General features: G+C 51.1%; 3 protein-coding genes across 5 annotated transcripts in view; 2 read left to right on the top strand and 1 right to left on the bottom strand.

The window, feature by feature from the left end:
• Positions 1-5,200: 5,200 nt before the first annotated feature.
• ZMAT2 (zinc finger matrin-type 2) lies at positions 5,201-14,234 on the bottom strand. The gene is made up of 6 exons (XM_065734409.1): positions 14,128-14,234; positions 11,315-11,408; positions 10,587-10,710; positions 9,173-9,246; positions 7,165-7,310; positions 5,201-5,688 (listed from the first exon to the last, which is right to left on the bottom strand). Exons 1-6 carry the CDS (start codon positions 14,143-14,145, stop codon positions 5,545-5,547), a joined length of 600 nt encoding a protein of 199 aa, XP_065590481.1. The 5' UTR covers positions 14,146-14,234; the 3' UTR covers positions 5,201-5,544.
• Positions 14,235-14,317: 83 nt separating this feature from the next.
• Positions 14,318-18,948, top strand: LOC136047354 (histidine--tRNA ligase, cytoplasmic-like). Its single transcript, XM_065734402.1, has 12 exons — positions 14,318-14,517; positions 14,597-14,716; positions 15,073-15,168; positions 15,922-16,047; positions 16,160-16,267; positions 16,465-16,563; positions 16,897-16,990; positions 17,198-17,325; positions 17,421-17,663; positions 17,973-18,089; positions 18,344-18,490; positions 18,634-18,948. Exons 1-12 carry the CDS (start codon positions 14,353-14,355, stop codon positions 18,688-18,690), a joined length of 1,500 nt encoding a protein of 499 aa, XP_065590474.1. The 5' UTR covers positions 14,318-14,352; the 3' UTR covers positions 18,691-18,948.
• Positions 18,949-19,393: 445 nt separating this feature from the next.
• LOC136047353 (histidine--tRNA ligase, cytoplasmic) overlaps positions 19,394-21,303 on the top strand; it is a 513,020-nt gene continuing 511,110 nt past the window's right edge. For all 3 annotated transcript variants that reach the window (XM_065734399.1, XM_065734398.1, XM_065734401.1), the window contains exons 1-4: positions 19,394-19,483; positions 19,621-19,710; positions 20,524-20,643; positions 20,815-20,910. In XM_065734399.1, coding sequence (XP_065590471.1) covers positions 19,406-19,483; positions 19,621-19,710; positions 20,524-20,643; positions 20,815-20,910 — 384 coding nt within the window. In that variant the 5' untranslated portion in view covers positions 19,394-19,405. The remainder of the gene's footprint in view (positions 19,484-19,620; positions 19,711-20,523; positions 20,644-20,814; positions 20,911-21,303) is intronic.

Raw genomic sequence — 21,303 nt, 5'->3', positions numbered from 1 at the left:
AAGCTGCTCTGAGATTCTGAAAGCCTCATACTGTAACAGCCCACTTGATCAGAGGTGAAGCAGTCACCAAGGTGAGGGGCACTGGTGGCCAGAGTATGTCAGTAATGTTTTCTTGCATCCTCCCTACAGCACACAAACTTCATGGCAACTCAGAAAGCCAATGTCTCCATTCCCACTTCAGGGGGGGAGATGTTCTTGCAAACCCAAGACTGCACAGTCCATTGCTACTGACTTGTTCCTCTGCAATTACAGAGCTCCGACCCCAAGCAGAAGAGCTGGGTCTCCATTATCCTGGGACTTATCCTTTCCTAAGTGCTCTCTGAGAGGTTCCCCCTAGAAAACTGTGGGAGAATATCACCTCTCCTGGGGCTCTGGGGCTTGGTGAGCAGGGAAGTGAGATTGGGCAGCAGTAAGATGTCTGGGAGAGAGATGACGTCCCTCCTCTATCAGGCAGCGAGTTCCTGGAATGCTTACTTGCAGCGTATGCATCCCAAGTTTTGTCAGAAGATAAAACCAACCAACGAACAAAACAGATGATGTAAGGCTTGAAACAGCAACTTCCAGGGAGAAACAAAGTGAAGCTGCCTCATTTGTGCAGAAAGAAGGAGGAGGGGGGGCTGACTGCAGAGCCAGGGAGGGAGAGGACAGCTGCAGGCACACAAACCCACCCTGGGCAGACAGGTCTGTGTGTGGATGGGGGTCAGGCTGTCTGGGCTGCCAATGGTGTCTGCAGATTCATGTAGAACATATCTGTGTTCATCAGGCCCAGGTTCCCCAGAGAATCTGGATGACACAGGGAGACTGTCCCTGGGGGAAGGGGTTCAGATTGACCTCAAATCCTCCAGCAGAGGATTCAGCTGTCCCCACTCTGTGGGTGACACTACAAGAAATTTGCCCTGTTCTTTCCTATGGTCCTGCAGCCAAAAGGATGCCAGCTCCCAAAGGACTACAGGTCATAACTCCAACATAACTCTACTAGCTTTCCTTCGTGGAGCACTCAGATCCTGAGTCTATAACCTGAAACCTCTCCTTTCCTCATGGGAGCTGGGTTCAGCGTGCCCTTGCCCTCTCCCCATGCACCTCCTTGCATGAACACCCAGGCAATAAACATGTCTGCATTTCACTTCAAAGCCCCCTGTTTCTGGGCTAGGTTGGCTGTTTCAGGAAGGAAAGGCAGAAAAAAAAAAAAAAGACACATTCTTCTCCATCCCCATTTGTTTTGTAGCCATCTGCTTCTGTGGAGCCAACGTGGACCTCTGGGGACTCATCTCTGGAGAGGAAATTCCAGTTTTTCCAGCACTGAACAGCTATGGGAATTTTTCCAGTTTCCCAGTCCCCCCTTCACTTTCTTTCATGTCCTCTCTCTCAGGTCAGGGACCACCCCTATCTCCCCCCTCCCCTGAGGACAACCCCCTGAGATGCCCCCAGCATCCCCGTCCGCTCCCACGAGCTCTGCACATCCCTCTCCCCCCCAGCCCCAATTCTTTCCTCTCTGTCGGGGAGATCAGTCGCCCAGGGTGCCGACACGCACGCGTCTGACCCCCCCGGGAGGCTGGGGGTGGTGTTCTGCTGTGGGAAGGCGAAGCTGCCATCAGCAGGCGCTTTGATCTGCAGACAATTACAGACGAGTGTAGGACCTCGCCTCACTCAGCCAATAAATAATGGAATTCGTGCGTTGACACAGACAGATTCCCCCAAACTGTCAGAGAAGGGGAGACAGAGTGAGAGGAGCGGGCAGGGAGGGGAGAGGAGGGCATGTGGGGAAGCAGAGAGATGTGGGGGAGAAGAGCTCAAGACTGGGATGCAGTGCTGGTGCAGGGAGCAGCACGGGAGAAGGGGCCTGCAGAAGGAAAGCAGCACTGAGGAGGATGTATTTGGAGAGGGGGAAGGAAAACCAGGCAGGAGCTGTGGGCAGGGAGGGGGTGATGCATGCACAGCAGGCTGGAAGCAGAGAAAAAATCTGGAGGTGGAAAAGAAAGAGAATGAAGAACAAAGGCATGGTCATGCTGCTGGGCTGCACGGTGCTGCCTGGCAGATTGCACTGCTGTGGGCAGGGACCCATTCCTGTCCTGCAAGGAGCCCCCCGAGGCACCCACGCACATGGGTTTGGTCAGACTCTGCTGCCAGCTGAAATCTGCTATGGGAGCACAACTGCCCCATAGAAGCCCCGTGGCACTGCTCCTCTCCATCTTTCCCTTCTCCAGCCTGGGGCTGTTTGCTCTCCTGCTAATGATGGTTTTTGCTTTGCTTGCAATGAAGAAACACCCTCTCATGCTCACGAACTCATGGAGCCCTCCAGCCACACACAGCTGCAGGAGCAGAACTGGTGGCATGGGAAAGCCACAGGGGCTGCCTCCTTATCATAGAACGATTGGGTTGGAAGGGATTTCAAAGATCATTCAGTTCCAACCCCTACCACAGGCTGGGTGTCCCCACCAGATCCGGTGGCCCAGCACCCCATCCAGCCTGCCCTTGGGCACCTCCAGGGACAGGGTGCACAGCAGCCTCCCCTTTTTCTCTGAAGGAAGGGAGGGGGAAGGCAGCCCCACATCATGTGTGGTGCCCAGCCTCTGTGGAGGGCTTCAGTTCCTACATCCTAACATGAGATTAGGGAGGAAGAGGGGTGGGAGAGGAGATGTGAGAATAAGATGGAGTTTTGTTTTCTCTGGGGTCTGCTGTGCCGCCTGAGTGCTTCTCCAAATGCTGCCATCAATGTTTAATGGGATGGAGCAGCAATGGGCAGGCTGAGGCTGGCAGGAGCCCCCTGCCTGGCTGGTCTGAGGTGCACTGTGGTCCAGTGGCACCCCACACACTGCCAGCAGCCACCCCAGCCAGGGGCCTCACACCCTCCTTCGAGGTGCGGAGCCCAATGAAAATGCCCCTCCTTCCCCTGCCAGCTCCCAGCTCGGGCTTTTCTAACCCAGGGAAGGGCTGCACAAAGCAGGAGGCAGTGGGCACAGTGCAGCCGGGCACCACTTCCTGGTGGTGGGGAGCAGGAAGGAGGGCAGCTGAGCTGAGACCTACCTCCCCCTGGTAAAACCCCAACATCTGCAAGGGCACATCCACACCATCCAGCTCAAAGCAGCATGAGGTGAGAGTGCTAGTGAGGAGCCGAGGACAATGCCACTTGAGTGATGGGAGCAGAGAGCAACGGATTAAGACTCCATGGCAGCACCAGGCAACGGCGGGAGCAAAGAGTTAAAGCAAAGTGTGCAGGGAATGCTATCTGTCTCTTCTCTAAATATTATTTCCTCCCATGAAACCAGCTTTTCATCCTTGGCTAGAGGCAGCTCCCGCTGCTGGGAATCCGGCAGGAGCTCGTATCTGCGGCTGCACACACCAGCGCTCCCAGCACGCGTGCAGGCAGAGCCGCGCTCCCCCCGGCACAGGGAGCAGCGGCGGTGCCGAGATGTCAGTGCCACGAGGGGGCTCAGTCCAGGGCTGCGAACGGCCCCAGGCTCGAGCTTAGGGAACTGGCTTTCACCAAGGGCTGGGGCAGAATCTGTTTTGTTTTTTTAATCTCTCTCCTCTCCTGCTGTACTGCGGAGGGATTTCCTCCCCCAGCTCCTATGTGAGGCACAAGTGATGGAGAGCTGAGGGCAGAGGGCTCCGAAAGGCTCCATCAGACCTGGAAAAGAGAGAAGGGGTGCAGGAGCCCTCACCCCAGTGCATGCATGGGGAAACCAGGGTCACAAACTGGGAAAGCCAAAGGGGGCAGAGCAGCCCCGGGAGGGCTCTGCTGGACCGTGGCACGGCCCAAAAGCATTTGTCCATTCTCTTAATGCAGGCTGCAGCGAGGGCCTGCCTGTCTGCAGAGCTGGTGGCTGAGATAAAATGGCTGCTAAATCTTGTCTGAAACAACCTAAACTTTTAATGTGCATGAAACAGAACCATGGCAGCATCCCTTCGCTGCCCCAGAGGGCACAAAGGCACAAGCGTCTCCTCTCTCCCATTCAGCAGGAGCCACGTGCTGCAGTCTGAGCAGCGCTGGGTACGTGGCTGGAATGAAAGTTGCCTTCCAGCTCGAGTGCTCAGGGAGTGTTTGCTGAAGTCTGAGGATTGCCAAGTTAAAAGGGTCAAATCTCCAAGGACAGTTGTATCTGGCTGGCTATATATCATTTCAATAGCATCTTCAACGGGGATTATAATCTGAATTGAAGTGGAAAGACCCGAGGCAATGAAGCTGTCAGCAGTCTAAGATTAAGGAATTAAAACAGCAGCAGAGCATTACAGGATTTGTTCTAGATGTATTAGAAAGAGCAGGCTAAACACACTTCAGCCTTCCTCAGGTCAGAAATTTCATAGAAGTACAGAGAAGGGCAAGAACAAGGATCTCATCAACGTACATAAAAGAGAGAGGAGAGAAAGGCAGCAAGACAGAGCTATGAAAACCCAGCCACGCAAAACATAAACCTTAACTGGAGATGGAAATGAGTCACACAAGGTTCGACTGAAGTAAATAAAAGCAGAAATGAAGTGGATTTAGGGGAGGGCAGAGGTGAAATAACACTGAAAGCCAGTACACAGGGTAGAAGGAGCCCTTGATACATGAAAGCTGGTGAATTCTGGAATGCAGCCCAGCCTGCTCTTGGACTGCCTAAATGCAGGTCCCCAGAGCTGTCCACCCTTCCGTCCCCCCTCCCAATTTCTCACATGCATCAGAAGAACTGAGCTAAAATGCAACAAAAAAAAAATGGCACCAACTGCCTGCAGAGGGGGGAGCTGGCAGCTGAGCACATACCCCCCCGAGGGAGAGGACAGGCAGCTCTGCAGAGCACCCCTGAAGGCCACCACCAGCTCTGTGCACTGCAGGAGACATCAGTAACTCTTGTCAGTGTGAGGCAGCAGCTCTCAAAACAAAGAAGGAATCAAACTCCCACCAAAGGGCCAATTAAAACTATCCATTTATTCTGGGCAAATCGCACACACTGTTCTTTCATTTGCTCTATCCTAGATCAGCCCTGGGGAGGAGCTTCTCCCTTGGATTAAACATATCAAAGTTATGGCACGAAACACAAAGAAAACCAGGGAAGTTTCCCTTACAGATAAAATACACTGGAAAGTGTCAGTGACCCAGACTCCATGCAACCCCCAGCTCCGCTCAGCACAAGCCAGAAGGCTCAGGCTGTACAGAACAGCACCACTCACCATGGCAAAATTCCTTCAGTTACATGATCCAGAAAGAAACTGAATGCCAGAACAATGATGTCCAGCTGACAACTAAAATAATTCTGAACAATGCCATCTGTACAGAACTGCTGCACTTTATTGACACAAAACTGTACCCAGCAGAACGTTTCCCTGCACACACAAGGCCAAAGAGCACTGATGAGCAGCCAGATCTAGGACACAGGAGATGGGAAGCTAACAACAGGTGGAGTTTGTTCTGCAGCACAGGTAGAGCACGGGATCGCTTTTCAACTCCTCTGGCCAACTTGTACTGGGAGATTTACATACAAGTCCTCAGTCAAGTCTTAAAAGAATTATCCAGAGTCTCCTGGGTAAAAACAATCTGCTTCAACAAACAGCAGAGTCCAGAGCTTCTCAGTGATTCTTTTTGGTTGAGCCAAAACCAGAGAAGCCCATCACAGCTGCCATTTCATCATCCTCTTCAAAAGTCAAATCTTCCTCTGCCCTCCTTTTCTTTTCTCTTTGCTTCTCCTTCTTGTAGGCTTTGGCCTTTTCCTCCTGCGGCAAGGAAAAGAAAAGCAAAATAATCTGAATTTCCTGAGCTGAGCGAGCTATTAAGACACTGGGCACTGCACAGTTAACCAAAAATCCAAGTCTTACCAACACAACCTAAATTGTATCTGAAGAAATAAAACAGCCAGCAGAAATCTTGGCCTGCAGTCTCCCAGGAGGCTTCCCACTGCCTACAGACCACCCACTTCCACCCCAGGAGGGAAGTCACACACACAGGATGCAGCCAAAGCGATGTGCTGTGAAATCATCAGCTCTCACTTCCAAGCAAATGGCACAGGTTTCACCTGGAATCAACACTGAGAAGGTGAGAAGGAGCTGCTCGTAAAGCAGCAGCATTTCCTTCACACAATGCCCTGTTCCAACGGCTGTGACAACGAATGTCACTGCCCCTTGGCTGTCAGTGCAGGAGAGTGACAGCTGCTCACTGGAACAGAAGTTGAGCTCTAAGTGGCTTTGGGGGGTTTTGGCATCAAAGAGTTTGCACTGTGCCAATCAAAGTGCTTTGGTCTGTAAGGATCACAAGCCCTGGGACAGAGCCAGGTTGGTACTGGGCAACATGCAAGTATGGCTTCAGCTCCTGACTTAGCAACTGATCCTGCCATTCCCATCACCATCCATTGCTCCACAGCCATTGAAGACAGCCAGGCCCTGAAGAAAGCTGCACCCATAAGCTGCTGCTGCTGCTTTCTTTGTCACCATGCATAGGTTGGCAATAGCTTTTCTACCCTCAGCACTGCTAGGACGTTGTTTCCTTCCTCCCTCAAACAGAGCCAGCTCAGCAGGGGCTGCCAAGCACCAGGACTTGCACCCTGTGAAGCAAAGCTGGGGGCTTCAGCAAGGAGACTCAAGCATGCAGCATGTTCGGTTTTCGCGTGGCTGCTGATGAAGGAGAACCATGCACAGAAGCTCCTCAACTTTCAGAACTCTGTCAGTTGTTTCTCAGATATAAACTTGATCCTTGTTTCAGGGAACTGGCACCTAAGCCCAAATGCCTTTCACTGCCTCCACACACATCCCACAGCACAGCACACCACTCACAAAGTGCTTCTTCGTGTGGGGAGGCCACATAAAAACAATGTGCCACACAGAGGAGGAATCTTGGCAATCCCCAGAACCATGGCACACCTCGTGAAGACCAGGGACAAGCACACAGGTCTGCTTATCAGAGCATGTAAATTCAAATACAAGTAATGGGATACAAAGCAGGTGTACTGTCAGGGCTGCAGTACTCTTAGTAGAAACCTTAAGTATCAAAAGTTATCTTCACACATAAAGAAGGAAAAAGGATTTCCAGGGACCACAACAGAAACTACTTTTAAGAAAATAAACAAAGAACAACAAATCAGACCCACTCAAGAGCAGCAGATAAGAAGCCCACGCTACAAGATGAGTTAAACAGAACAAGGAACCAGGGCTGCTTTGCTCAGGTGTTCCATTTTGCCAGCTGTTGCCTACACTCACCTCCTCACGCAGTTCCTTCATCCTCTCCTCAAAGTCATAGTCCTTCTGCTTCTCCTCCATCTTCTTCTTGTTCACCTCAAAGCGTTTCTTCACCTGGTCCAGCGTGGAGCGCTCCACCCGCATGGACATGCCCAGGTTTCTCTGGTCTGGAGGAACAGAGCTAGCCATGTTCAGCAACATCCTTAGCCTTTAAAGGTCTGTATGCAGCACTCTTCCCTGCTCCCACCTCAGGTACCACAGCAGCCCACCACAACTCAAAGCATAGGGGGCAGCTTTGTCCTCATGTTCTCGAGCAACAGAGATCAGCATGACACTGCACGAAGTGCCCAGACACCGGGGGTTCCTCTCAACACCATCTTTCCCTAAGGGCACACCAGGTAACTCAGATCCAGACTGGGGAAGTGCCCTCTTCCCCTCCTCCCCTGAAAGGCATACACTTTCTGCCTTCATTTGGTTTCATGCTGTGCGTGTTGGGATTTCTTATGTCAGAGAAGATTAGGTGGGATTTAAGGGCATACCGTAACTCAGACAAACCAGTAACTAGAGTAATCCCTGCATTACTTGTATCAAGGAGGAAGAAGCAACCATGCACAGGTCTGTCCCAGGAATGCAACAGCAATAGAAAGCTCAAACTATGTACAATTAGGAGGAATTAGCAAAAGGAATTAGCAAGAGTGCTGGCAGAACAGTTTTCAGTTACATTTCATTGCTGAATCCCATTGCTCAGAAGTTTACTCACTTTGTACCAAACTGCTGCACCACTTTCCAATCACAGCTCAACCCCTCATCTCAAGATCTTGCACAAAGACACACCAGGATTCCAGTTTCTCTCAAAAAGACGTACTGCTGATCTCTCAATGTCAGACAAAAGTGCTTCTTTGCCATCCTCCCATTCTCATATAAGTATATGGCCTTAGTGCAATGGGTTTCCATCCTCAAGCTACAGAAAATTCACCCTCAGTTCTTCTTTAAAGCCTCCCCATTTCTCAGAGGTTCCAACACCAAGAAACAGACTCCAACAAAAGGAAGGGAAACTGAGTATTCCTCTGTACAAGAGGGTAGACAGGTCTGCATCACGTGTATCACTGTCTTTTTGAAAATAAGTCATCTGTTGACTTACAAAGAGAACCAAAATCACCTTTAGGAGCAGAACAACATGCCAAGAGTGTAACACTGTGTCCCACTTCTCCTTTACTTTCTCCATTTTCCCCACTCTGGGAATGTGCCAAGTAGAAGTAATGCTGCTCCATGAAATGTGGGTCAATTCAAGTGAAGTTAGTCTTGTTTCAACTGCATTCCTCTCGCCCAAGTAAAACACAACAAAGAAACTGGCCTACCAAAGGCAAGAAAAAAGAGTTCCCAGCTCTCTTTGGCTAAGTTAACTGCATGATCTCAACAGCAAAGAAGAAACATGAATCTGTGTGATTTATACCATGTACACATATATATGCGTTCTGGAAATCCTATCTTTGTGTGATCACATCTGAACAGCTGTGTAGGATCAGTAGCATCACACAGCAATGTGGGGGTCATCCTGTCCCACTCCGGCTTCTGCCATGCTCCAGCAAGCCATATCCTGTACCCTGGAGCTCATAGACCAGCTAGTTCAGAGCTGCACACTCAAATTCTACAAAAAAAAGAAGCTTACAATACAAAAATAGGCCAGTCAAATAAATCCTTACATTGGTGAAAGGTCCATACTTTTCACTAATCTACAAATTTATTTAGTTTCAATGCTATTAAAAAAAACTCTCTCCAGATTTTCAGAGAAGACATCAGGATGTCTCCTTCTGGGCTTATTCCAACAGTCCATCAGCCTAGAGAAGTTGCCATGAAATAAAGACAACATCTCCACCGTTCTCATAAGTAAACTCTGCCTATATCCCAATCACCAAAGCACATTCTGATTTATGTATATATGTTCAGCACTCAGAAACTAACAATGTATAAAGGGGACAGCCCACGGAGTTGCACCAGCACTCCAACAATGCAGAATAATTGTCCTTACGTTTTTTGCCATTGATGTGATCCAAGAAGTTAATGGAGTCTTTCACCACGCAGTCACATACATTACAGTAATACCTAGCAGTAGAGAGAAAGAAGAAAACCATTAACTCCAAAGCATGAGACAAATCTCATAGAACAACTATTTGAAATTACCTAAAATGCAGAATCTCCATGTCATTTGGACCTACTAGTTCTAACTCAGACTGCTGCTCTAGGCTAAATTCAAACCAATCCAATGTCACAATGCTCAAAGTCCTCATTGGAGCAACTGTAACAGGCACAATCCCCAGCAACTCCATCATCTGGTCTCAGATCTTGAAAGATCAGGCTTTTGTTTAGGATACAACTCTACCCAGGCTGAGAAGGAAGCTACTTCAGGGAAAAGACATGCAAAGCCATACTCCAGACTGACAGAGCAACCTAAGCCAATGCTGGAGTTACCAGCCCTGATGTCAATGCCACTCCCCAGAGATGGTATGATTTAAACCAAAAAGGGCTGACCCATAACCCATAACAATGATGGCCACAGCTTCCTTGCCTTCCAGTTGCAAAGAACAAGGTGGAATGGGCTCTGCAGCATCCTGATGCTCAGCTGCCCTCCTCCCCAGCAGGACTGGCCATACAGCTCAGTATTCCCTCTGGATCCTAACTGCAGCCTGCCGCAGGCTCTTACCCAGGTGCAAGGCAAGTCTTCCCAAGCCTATCACCTCGCAGAATCAGCTCCCTCCTTTCCAGCCACCTTAAGAGCTTTGGCACAGCCAGCATTTCTATCCCTGGCTACTGTTCAGAGCCATCTGGTGTTCTCACTGACACTACTGCCTACTAGGCTATGATAGTGAGGCACCAACAGGCATATTCTTTGGCATAAGCTAAATGCCTGCTCTTCAGCATCTGGATGGCTTAGGATAAGCCCTTTCAGCCTTTGGCCAAGCATGTCCTACTCCCCTGCAAAAAACAGGGACAAAATGATCTTTAAAGGTCCCTTCCAACTCAAATCATGATTTTATGATCCACACAGTGTCCAGATGCTATTCCTAAGAATCAGTATCTGGATATTTCTTTCTCCCACCCCCAGTGTTTGGACATCACAATAGCAGCAGCTCATGCTTCGTTGTAGACAAGCCTCCTAACTAACAAAACTCAAGTGTGCAGAGGAGATCTACCTCAGATGTTCCTATAAGAGGGCAAAACAACACTGATATCAAGCCATAACACAGGAAATGGCTCAGTTTGCTGTGTCTCTTCAACACATTATCCCAAAGATACAGTTTAGGTGTAGTGCAGTGCAGCACTATCTCACCAGGCTCAAACACAGGGGAAACATCCCCAGCAGCACTCTGTAAGGGCTCACTGTTTATCACAGCCCCCAGCATTATCAGTGCAACTCAGACTCAAACAAAAAGGGCAGTACATACCCTCCCATCTCTGACTGAGGGGTAGTTTTGGTAATGACAATGGTTTTCCCCAGCTTCGATTCCAGGTCCACTTTGTAATCTCGGTGCCGCAGAAGTTCCCTTTTGACAGGCTGAGCTGGTTTGCCTAAAACATAAGCAAAAGTTGCAGGCATTCATCACAAAAGGTCAAGCTTGCCCTGCTGGATTTCATGCTGCCTTCAATGAAGAGGGGTCTACCAGGAACCCACGAACTATGTGATTTGTGCAGGAACTGCACTCAAGTTTATGTTTGTTTTGTTGTTTGCTTGGCTTTTGTTTGGTTTCTGAAGTTGGTAAAGGGTACCACCCCCTGCTCTTTAGGTAAGCTAGAACTGAGAGTGTTAGAAGAAACAGGCAGATCTGCAAGCTATCTCCAGCACTGATCTGGGTCATACTCTTGAGATCTTCTTGTTTCCAGGGGCTGATATAGGCTAACAGAGACAAAGATTCTCACTAATTATTTTTGTTGGGGCCAACAGGGCCCAATAGGCCAACAGAGACAAAGATTCTCACTAATTATTTTTGTTGGGGGAAAAAAAAATAAAAAATCAGTGGCTAGCGCAGGAAGAAATGATCAGAGCAAGCCAGCCTTGAACTACTTCTATTTCCCCTTGGGATTTCATTTCTAGCTGCACTATCCCTCTCCCAAGAGGGTTTGGGTGACTCACTGCCAAAAGAGCAAAGCTTGCCTGGAGTCAGTCACTACCCACCATCCTTCTTTTCTCTCTCCTCCGTGAGCCGCTTCTCTGCAAGTTTCTCATACTCATCTTTGTCCCACTTTCGGCGGAAGTCCAAGTTCTTAGTCTGAGAAGGAAACAAAGTGTATTAACATTTATCGTACAGTCTGACTAGCTCTAAGGGGAGACCGAGGAAAGACATGGAATTGTTTGACCTGTAAGGCCACGGCAGTGATTAGGGGCACTACACCGCATTCCCACGTCCTTCCCATCCAGGAATTAACAGGATAACACTGAGCACACCTATATCTACTTCTTCTAGAAGCATTTTTTAGAACTGAACAAAGGAACAAGTTTAACTTAATAGTTCCCAAGATGATCACCCATCCCTTCATTTTGAAAAACAGACAAACTGTATTGAAACTGTTAGACCCAAAACTGCACAAGCATCTCCTGATGAACACATGACAGTCATTAGCAGATTATATACACTTCTTCCAAAGATTAAATCTCAGTTACAAACGCCAGGCGAGGAAGACAGGAAGATGCAGGAGTACAGAAGGAGGATGCATCTCTGTGCTCTCAGAGATATCAGCAATATCATGGGATAGCATGTCATGGGAACCAAAGCACTGATTTTGGTACTGAATCACAGGAACCAGTATGAGGTTTTCAACTGAGACATGCATGGGAGCAGAACAGAAAAAGTTCTGAAAACTGCAAACGTCAAAGCAGGACATGGAAACATTAGGAAGGGTTACTATGGAACACGCAGTGAGCTGTCCCACTCCTTTCACTCCACATGTAAGTCAACCAGGGAAGGGAAGAAATATGTCAGAGTCAGCCTGGCTCTCCATCAGTGCCTGAAAGCACTTTAAACTGGGAGTGACAGGATAAACTGCATGAAGAGAGGCAGAATTCAGGTAAAGCTGACACCAGATTAATAATATGACTAGGGCAAAAATCCCCCCCACCCCCAGAAGAACAGACACCAGTGCTGAGGGCAGAAATTACTTACCAAGAACTCTTTTTCTAATTACACACTGACTTGGCACAGCAGCCTCCCAGCGGCTGCCCGGCATGCAGCGAGGGCCACAAGCCCCTGCACCTGGTAATGGTCAGGGCTTACAACTCACTTCTCTACCCACTTAACAAGATAACTGCCATACAGCTGGAAAGCTGCATTTCACTCAGAATGGCAGCAAGAGGCTCTCGGTTTCATATTAAAAAAAAAAAAAAGATGGATGTATTTTAAAACACCTCCGGGAAAAGAGGACCCACACCCACCCACCGCCTCTCTGCTCAGCCAAATCAAGAACCCAATCACAATCCAAAGAAAATAAATCCCATTTGAAGCTATAGCAGCAGCAGCAGTCATTTAATGATTTCTCCTCTGGCAATCCTTCAAATGGAGTGAACAACTACTGATAAGAACGAAAATACCTTAGGGAAGTGCAGAGAAATTCTCATTTATTCCCAGAGCTTCTAAAGCACTTTAAGCATGTCATAACAGGTTTTATTAACCACCCTGAGCAAAAGACAAGAAAATATCACAGAGTGCAAATTAATGTTTTGGGGTATTTTCCAGAACCTAGATTCTCCTGCATAGCAGCACATTATCACAAATCGCAGCCGCTCAGAGCCCTGAGAGGAGACAACTTACTTGCTGCTTCACTCTCCTGTTGTAATAAAAGGGAAACTGCTGTTCATGCTCCATCTCCCTAGTGCTGGTGCAGTTAAAGAAAGCAAATCCAGCTGTGAGATGGGCATCTCTGACAAGATTTCACATAGACATTATCCAAAGAAATTCTTTTTTTAATTGTTCTGATGGAGGCAAGGGTTGCTGCAAGCACCAATCTCTTTCTAACAATGTATTTCCCAAGTAACAACTTAAAAACAAAACTGCCCCACAGCCTCCTACTCATTGTGGATGTAAGCACCGAATGACTGACCCTATATCAGTGTCAAAGCCCACACAAGGGCACAGGAGTCTTTGCCCTGGCTCTATGTAACAGGATCACAACCCCAGGCAGCTGAAAAAAACGATCAGCTCCACACTCCCTGTCTGGCATCCTGCTCTGTGTGATCTCCCAACATTGCTTGCTTTCCCAGCATTGCTTTGCTTTTCAGCAAGTGGCTTCAAGCAAAGGGAAGATTTGCCAAGGAACCAGAAAAACACAGCCCTGCAGCACTGACCTGTCCTAGGTAATAGTGGAGCTGTTTGAAGCAGCCTGGCTCTCCGGTCAGATCTCACTCACTCTATCTCAGCATTTCTAACACCAAATAGTGCAGGTCTACAAAGGCAGCAAAACCTCACACAATCCCACGAATTAATCACATCTCACAGGAGTTATCACATCTCACAGGAGTTATCACAGCCACGGACAAGGCAGCTTCCCCACGCAAGGCAGAGGGGCAGCAGGCAGGCAGCACGCAGCAGGGTGGGCCCTTATCTACTTATTCCCTCATCAGAGGCGCTGAGAAGCAGCGGGACAGGAGGACAGGGAGGGAACGCGGGGCAGATCCGATCCCTTCAGCTGAAGGAGAACGGGTGCTCGCGAGGCAGGCCAGGCCCTGAGAGGGGAAGATCAGGGTCGGTCTCACCGCCCCCTTCAACCTCTCGGGGGCCCACGAACGTCCCCTAGCGGCCCCGCCTCTTCCCCTGACAGGCCTTGACCCGCGGCCCGCCCGCAGGCCCCGAGCTCAGTCCAGCCCGGCCCGGCCCGGCCCAGCCCAACCCGGCTAGGCCCCACTCCCGCCCCCTCCCTGAGCGCCCCACGCTTGCAGCGCGGACATGCCCACGGCCCCCGGGAAGGAGGGAGCGCGGCCCTGCCGGCGGCACTTACCCCGCTGCCCGACGCCATGTTGCGCTGCAGGCGACAAGGGAACGGGAACTGTCGCGCTATGCGCGCCCAAGTCGTAAAACACAGCGGTCCGCCCGAGCACCAACGAGTGGGCAGGGTTTCGACCTAGAGTGGCACGACGGGAAGCCACTTCCGGTCGCAGCCGCCTGCTATTGGCTGCCCGGCCGGAACGCCCCGCGGAGAGAACTCTATGGGCCGGGACCGGCTATGCTGTGGATGGGGACTGTCGTCGTGGCCGCCCGGTGCCCGCTGCGGCTCTCCCGGCTCTGCCCGCTCTCCGGCCCGCTGCTGCTCGGGCTCCTCTGCCGGCAGGTGCGGGCGGCGGCGGGTTCAGCCGGTACTGAATGTGTCCCGGTTCTGAAGACGCCCAAGGTAAGGGCGGCACGGCACGGTACGGTACGGGGCGGCGCGGCGCGGCGCGGGCTCAGCGGCCGCTCTTTGTCCCGCCCAGGGCACCCGCGACCACCACCCCGCGCAGATGGCGCTCCGCGAGCGGCTCTTCGGCACCGTGGTGGCATGCTTCAAGCGGCACGGGGCGGCCGCCATCGACACCCCCGCACTGGAACTGCGGGTGAGGACGCGGAGCCCTGGCTCGGAGGGCGGCGGGAGGTGGGGAGGTGTCTCCTGGGGCGCCCTTCTGTCCCGCGGGCTTCTTTTGGTGGACCTTGCCTTATTCCTGTTCCCTGTCCCTTCCTTATGCGAGGGACTGAGGGTCCCCAGGAGGATGGGAGGCCATGCTGTTCTCGCGGGGCCTCCTGGTGGCTTCTGCCTGAAAAATGAACATCCTACCTCAGTGACAGCTCCTGGCTGAGCTTTGAGTCAGGGTCACAGCTTGGGGGTCAGGCTCCCCAGCTTGTCCTTGCTGGGACCGTGTGCTTTGTCTCACTGTTCCTTGCCTCCTCTGACTGTCACCGTGCTCCTCTCTAGGAAGTGCTGGTGGAGAATTATGGAGAAAACTCAAGGCTCATTTATGAACTGCAGGATCAGGGAGGAGAACTGCTGGCCCTGCGCTACGACCTGACTGTATCCTGCCTTTACTGCACACAATACACAGCTTTGGCAGCAGGAACAGAAACAAACTGAGATTACAGCCATCTCTGCCTAGTTTAAAGGCATTAGGTAGATCATTCATGTCTTCACCTGTCTGCAGATTCCAACTTTTTCCCATTAGGATGAACAAAAGTTCCTTCTCACTAGCCAGTGGACATCCCTTCTAGTCTGACTTCTATCTGTGGCCTCTGCTTCAAACCACCACTCAGTCAGTCTGGTATCTGCAGCAAAGTTGCCCTTTCTTCCCTAGTCTGTGTTCATCCAGTGTGTTCCACACTGCTGATCATACTGCTTCCCTGTTAGGGTGCCCAGCTCTGTATCTTCCTGTTCAAGCCATGCCACCTTTCCAGTGCTGTGGTAGTTCTTAGAAACCAATGGTGCTGGCTGCTCATAGAAAGCAGGCATCCATCCAGGGCTTTTTCCGTCTCCACATCATGCCTAAAAGGCTTTTGTGCACTGTAAGGTGTAATTTCTCTGTGTCACACCATAAGGAAGCAAAATGGTCTATGTTGGCAAGGTGCTGACATGCCATGCTTACAAAAGGAAATGCAGTTGTGCTACAGGAGCGCAGCATTCTCATGACAGTGGTACTTATCATAAACTAGGCTGTGCTTCAGAGCTTTGGCACCAGCTCTGGAGGTGAAATGAAGATAGGGAGCTTGAGGTTTAGCTTTTTGCACCTCAGAGGATCTTCACATTCCTATCCTTAACTCTTCAGTCCCCCAGGTGCCCTTCGCTCGCTATTTGGCCATGAACAAAATCACCAACATCAAACGCTACCACATCGCCAAGGTGTACAGACGGGACAACCCGGCCATGACCAGGGGCCGCTACCGGGAGTTCTACCAGTGCGTGAGTGTTGTGGCCCTGTGTGGGGGAGTGGGGAGAGTGCACAGGAGAACAGCTGAGAGACTTCAGCAGTTGTCCAGCTGTGCCAGAGTCTCAGCCTTTTCTTGTGCCGCAGGATTTTGACATTGCTGGCCAGTCTGACCCTATGATTGCTGATGCTGAGTGCCTGAAGATAGTGCATGAGATCCTGAGCAAGCTGCAGATGGGGGATTTTCTCATTAAGGTAAGACCAGAGGCAGATATTTTTCATTCATTTGTTCCTTCACTTCCTGGCTCTAGTGTGCTCTGGGATTGAGGCTCTAGTCAAAGGACACAAGCAGACTCCCAACAGATGCAACTTCCCTCATGCCTTGGATGAGGGCAGGAAGGAATTGCAGTGGAATATCTTCCCTGAGCTGAGCATGCTTCTCCAACCCCCAGGTTAATGACAGACGGATTTTAAATGGCATGTTTGCCATCTGTGGCATCCCAGAGAGCAAGCTTGTAACTACGTGCTCTACTCTGGACAAGCTGGACAAGGTAAGCATTGTGCATTTATAGCAGATACTTCCAGTCTCAGATTGGATGTCAGGTGCAGAGCACTGGCGTGGTTGTTATTGTAATAATTAAGCCGTTAGTGCTTGTAAAGGACAGAGAGAGCTCTTAGGCTGATAGCAAATAGCTGAAAGTAGGACCTGGCATTTTCAGTGATCTTAATTAATGACCTCTGTGAGATGCACACAGATCATTAGTAAAGGTTTCTCACTGAGAAGTATGTTATATTCCAGCATATGTTCTGGATGAATGGGTCTCTGGAGGCTGTGACTGTTATAAATGTTCTGCAGTGATGGTTGCTCTTTACTCACCTTTTAGATACCATGGAAAGATGTGAAGAATGAGATGGTCAGAGTGAAAGGACTTTCACCTGAGGCTGCAGATCGCATTGGGGAGTACGTCCAGCTCCATGGTGAGCACGGTGGGATCCAGCCATTGCCCTCACTCTTGCTCAGTTGTGCTCCCCATGAGTGCAGCTGCTCTCCTCCATGCCAGCAAGGCTGGGGCAGGCCCCTCCTGGGTGGGGACAGGGGGCACAAAGTGGCACACGTGGCAGCCTGGGCACATCAGTGCAGGTGCTGTCTCACTGGCTGACCTGAGGCACGTCTTGTCCCTGCAGGTGGCATGGACTTGATCGAGAAACTTCTCCAGGACCCAAAGCTGTCCCAGAACAAGCTGGCCAAGGAGGGGCTGGGGGACATGAAGCTGCTGTTTGAGTACCTGACGCTGTTTGGCATTGTGGGGAAGGTGAGGAGGAGGAGCAGAAGCAGGAGGGTGTGCTGCTCTGCCCCTGGCTAGCCCTGGTCCCCTGACCATGAAGGGGCTTCTCTTGTGTCCTGCAGATCTCCTTCGACCTGAGCCTGGCACGAGGCCTGGACTACTACACAGGGGTGATCTTTGAGGCTGTCCTGCTGCAGCAGGAGGACAACCATGGAGAGGACTCAGTGAGCGTTGGGAGTGTGGCTGGAGGCGGTCGCTACGATGGTCTGGTGGGAATGTTTGATCCCAAGGGCCGGAAGGTGCCATGTGTGGGGGTCAGCATTGGCATTGAACGGATCTTCTCCATCCTCGAGCGCAGAATGAAGGTAGGTGCTTCTGGCAGTGTTTGCATAGAGGAGGTCTCTCAGAAGCAGTTATTTGTAATTTGAGTTCCACATTGTTCAAGAAAGAAGACTTGGAGATGAGGATGAGTATCTCAAGCATGAAAATCTGTGCAGAACATGGAACCCATCAGGTTGCAGTTGTGAGCAGCATTTTGTAGCTAACACTAAAGAGGTTTCAGAAAAAAGCACCTCAGTTAGGTCTTAGTTCAAGTGTTACGAAATAAGTGAGCTACTGCAGTGTGGTGTGTTCCCCCGATGCAGTCAGTTCCATGAGTGTGTCTGTCCCTGCAGGCTTCAGGAGAGAAAGTTCGAACAACTGAGACACAAGTGATGGTGGCTACACCTCAGAAACATTTAATCAGTGCAAGACTGAAGCTCATCTCTGAGCTCTGGGATGCAGGAATCAAGGTAAACTAAGAGTGTGGGTTTGGTGCTGGAAGGAGTCAGAGGGAGAGTTTCAGGGAAGTTTTAGCACAGCCTGACTCCACTGTCTGGCTGCCCTGTGTCAGGGTCTGTGTGAGATCTGGAAGGCCTGAGAGCACTAAAGGCAACTTCTGGCTGCAGGAGTAGTGAGTTTTCTGTGGAGCTCTTTGCCTGCTGTTTTGTTCCAAGATCTATCAGAACAACCTTTGCATTGATGATTCACCACTGCTTCCTTCTAGGCAGAAATGATGTACAGAAAGGATCCTAAACTGCTAAAACAGCTGCAGTATTGTGAAGACATGGGGATCCCCCTTGTTGCCATTATAGGAGAGCAGGAGCTAAGGAATGGAATTGTCAAGCTGCGAGATGTTGCAACAAGAGAGGAGGTAAGAATGCCTTTCTACAGTCAAGTTTCAGAGGTTTCCAAGTTTCCAAAATCCAGCCAATCTCAGGAAACCATGGGTTTTCCTGGACTTCCACTGGAGGGGGCTATATGGCAGATAAGTGCTTCTTTCTGCTTGCTTTGTAGGTTGATATCCCCAGAGAAGAGCTTGCTGCTGAGATCAGAAGAAGGTTGGAGCCCTAGGACTTCTCTATCTGGAGCTGCACAACTGGAAGCCCTGCTGCCCCTAGCTATTACCTTCCTGTTGAAGTCTCCTCGTTACCCACTGCGATTGTGACTGCGTGCCAGACTTGGGCCATGGCAGTTGCTCAGAAGGAGCAAGCAGGGCTTAAAAATCACATACAGTGCAATGCCCTGGTTAACTGCTGAGGGCCAGGCCGAGCTTTCGTGCTCTTAATCGGTGGGCTGTGAGGCTGGGCAGGCTGCCAGAGGTGGTGCACGAGGTGGGGCCACATCTGCTGCCCTCACTGTGCCAGCAGCTTGAGCCACTGCAAGCTGAGCCCGTGCTCGGCCTGGGGCCGGGCTGCCCGCGCGTGGCAGCGCCTCTGTCTGCTGGAAGGGGCTGTGCGGCTGCTGCGAAATGACCCCGGCCTTGTGAGCACTGTGAGGAGCCGGCACCGGTGTGCAGCCACGCAGGGACTGAGAGCAGCGGGCACGGCGTGTCCGGCGGGTCGGGATCCGCCCGCGTGGGGTCGTGTCTCCCAGCGCCGGGAGCACGGGGGCTGCGGTACTCCTGCAGGAGCGGGCGGCCATCGCCGAAACCACTTCGTACTTTAAAAATAAAAACGAAAGTTAGGAAAGGAGCTGCAACCGTCCGTCTGCACGCGCGGCACTGCGCAGGCGCGGGGCCGGCCAGGAGCAGCAGCGCAGTGCGCAGGCGCGGGGAGCCGAGGCCGTCATGGCGGAGGAGGCGGCGGTGCGGGAGCAGGCGGAGGTGGTGCGGCGGCTGAAGCAGGACAAGGCCGAGCCTGACGAGGTGCGGCTGCGCTCTGCGGGAGGGGCCCGGAGCGACGGGAGCCGGGGGTGGCGGTGCGGGCCGAGGAGGGGTGCGGGGGGGGACCGGGAGCGGCGCGCGGGGGATGCCGGGCTCACCGGGTCCCTCCTTCCCTTCAGATCGCCAGGGAGGTGGCTAAGCTGCTGGAGATGAAGGCGCGGCTGGGAGCGGACGAGGGGAAGCACAAGTTTGTGCTCAAGACCCCCAAGGTGAGCTTCCCGAGCTCTGCCATAGCGGAGCGGCCTCGTGGCTCTCTGGGCGCTTCTGCTTGAAGCGACGGTGGGGTCGGGGCTGCCACTGCCACCCGTGGGTTCAGGCCCTTTCCGTCTGTCTCCAGGTCACTGTGAACAGTGTTATAATGCGGTTTGTGCTGAAGTGTCTTTGCTTCTTGGTGCTTCGACGCTAGCAGCTCACCTGAGTGCCACTGTGTTCTGGTGCTATGACATGGAGACAGTTATGAATGTTGCTCCTCAATGAGAGACGTTCCTTTGGTGCCAGTAACCTAAAGGACGTGTCTCAAGACAGTCTCCCTTATCCGTTTCCTTTATCACACATTTTGGTAAACACTGCGTTCTGGGACCTGGAAAGATCTCACTATTCAGATATGCAGAGTGAAGACTTTGTGGCTCTGGGAGTGTCAGGAGAAGCAGTTTGGGTTTCCATCTTGTCCCAGCTGCACCAGTGCACTGCTGGTCGCACAGCCCATGGATGGGGTGTTCCTGCTCTTTGCTTTTTCTAGTTGGGCCTTTGAAAACAAAATGAACAGTTAATTGATAGTGAGTTATGTGATTCTGGAAATCTAAATGCTGTCATTGTAATAGTTCAGTGACTCCTAACAGTGGTGAAGATTAAAAGGGCACCCATATAAGTGAACGTAACAAGTATCAAATTGCCAAAATACGGACCTGATCCTTCTGGCTTTTTAAGCAATGGATTTTTTGCATCACCTCTCACATGTGTCTGCCAGTATGTACTTCTAACCCAACATCCCCTTTGCTTTTCTTTCCCTTACCTCATCCCAGGGCACACGGGACTATGGCCCCAAGCAAATGGCCATTCGTGAGAGAGTGTTCAGTGCTATCATCACCTGCTTCAAGCGCCATGGAGCAGAAGTCATCGACACACCAGTGTTTGAGCTGAAGGTGAGTGAGAGCACAGCACTCAGCTGAGCTGATGGGGACCTTGCACTTGGAAGCCCATGTTGAGGGTTGAGTGTTTTTCTTCAACCTCCTAGGTGTCCTCTCATTCTCTCTTTATTCTCTGTGATCTGGAGCTCATCCCTTGACACTGCTTCTGCGTCCTTTGTTTTGTAGGAGACGCTGACAGGGAAATATGGAGAGGACTCGAAGCTTATCTATGATCTGAAAGATCAAGGAGGAGAGCTGCTGTCCCTGCGCTATGACCTAACTGTATCCTGCAACAGTCAGAGCTGGGTGGTTTGTCATCTACTGCTCTGCTTCTGTGGCAGTGCTGCCCGGAGGAGGGAGGGAGGGCAGACCCTTTGGTATTGACCCCCTCTAGTCAGGGAGAATATGAGCAGGTAATGTGATGCAGTGGGTGTAGAACTGTTGCTCAGTTATGTACACTGCCCATTGCTTAAATTAGTCAGAGTAACCCTGATAGGTAGAGAGGAGGAAGGTCTCTGCTGAGCAGAGTTTCTTCTACAATAGGGTACCCAGACTAGGCAGTGAGCTCAAACCTAAGTTAGTGCTGGAAGATGCCCGTAGGTAGAATGCCCTGTGCTAGTGGCAGGATGTACAGGCTGTGTCTGGATGCTTGTGGAGACCTCGAGGAGCTGTGAC

Source organism: Cyrtonyx montezumae, unplaced genomic scaffold (assembly GCF_038088225.1).
Source record: "Cyrtonyx montezumae isolate F1298 unplaced genomic scaffold, pur_monq_1.0 scaffold_18, whole genome shotgun sequence".
Classification (NCBI taxonomy): Eukaryota; Metazoa; Chordata; class Aves; order Galliformes; family Odontophoridae; genus Cyrtonyx; species Cyrtonyx montezumae.
The sequence above is the reverse complement of the archived record's forward strand: the minus strand, read 5'-3'. Positions and strand labels throughout refer to the sequence as shown.

Excerpts from the sequence above, each read along its gene's own strand:
- LOC136047354 (XM_065734402.1), top strand. The coding sequence starts at position 14,353 with ATGCTGTGGATGGGGACTGTCGTCGTGGCCGCCCGGTGCCCGCTGCGG. Across the intron at positions 14,717-15,072 it reads CCCCCGCACTGGAACTGCGG|GAAGTGCTGGTGGAGAATTA; the intron begins GTGAGGACGCGG and ends GCTCCTCTCTAG. Across the intron at positions 16,048-16,159 it reads ACCGGGAGTTCTACCAGTGC|GATTTTGACATTGCTGGCCA; the intron begins GTGAGTGTTGTG and ends CTTGTGCCGCAG.
- ZMAT2 (XM_065734409.1), bottom strand. Across the intron at positions 9,247-10,586 it reads CCTCAGTCAGAGATGGGAGG|GTATTACTGTAATGTATGTG; the intron begins GTATGTACTGCC and ends CTCTACTGCTAG. Across the intron at positions 7,311-9,172 it reads TCACATCAATGGCAAAAAAC|ACCAGAGAAACCTGGGCATG; the intron begins GTAAGGACAATT and ends CTGTTCCTCCAG.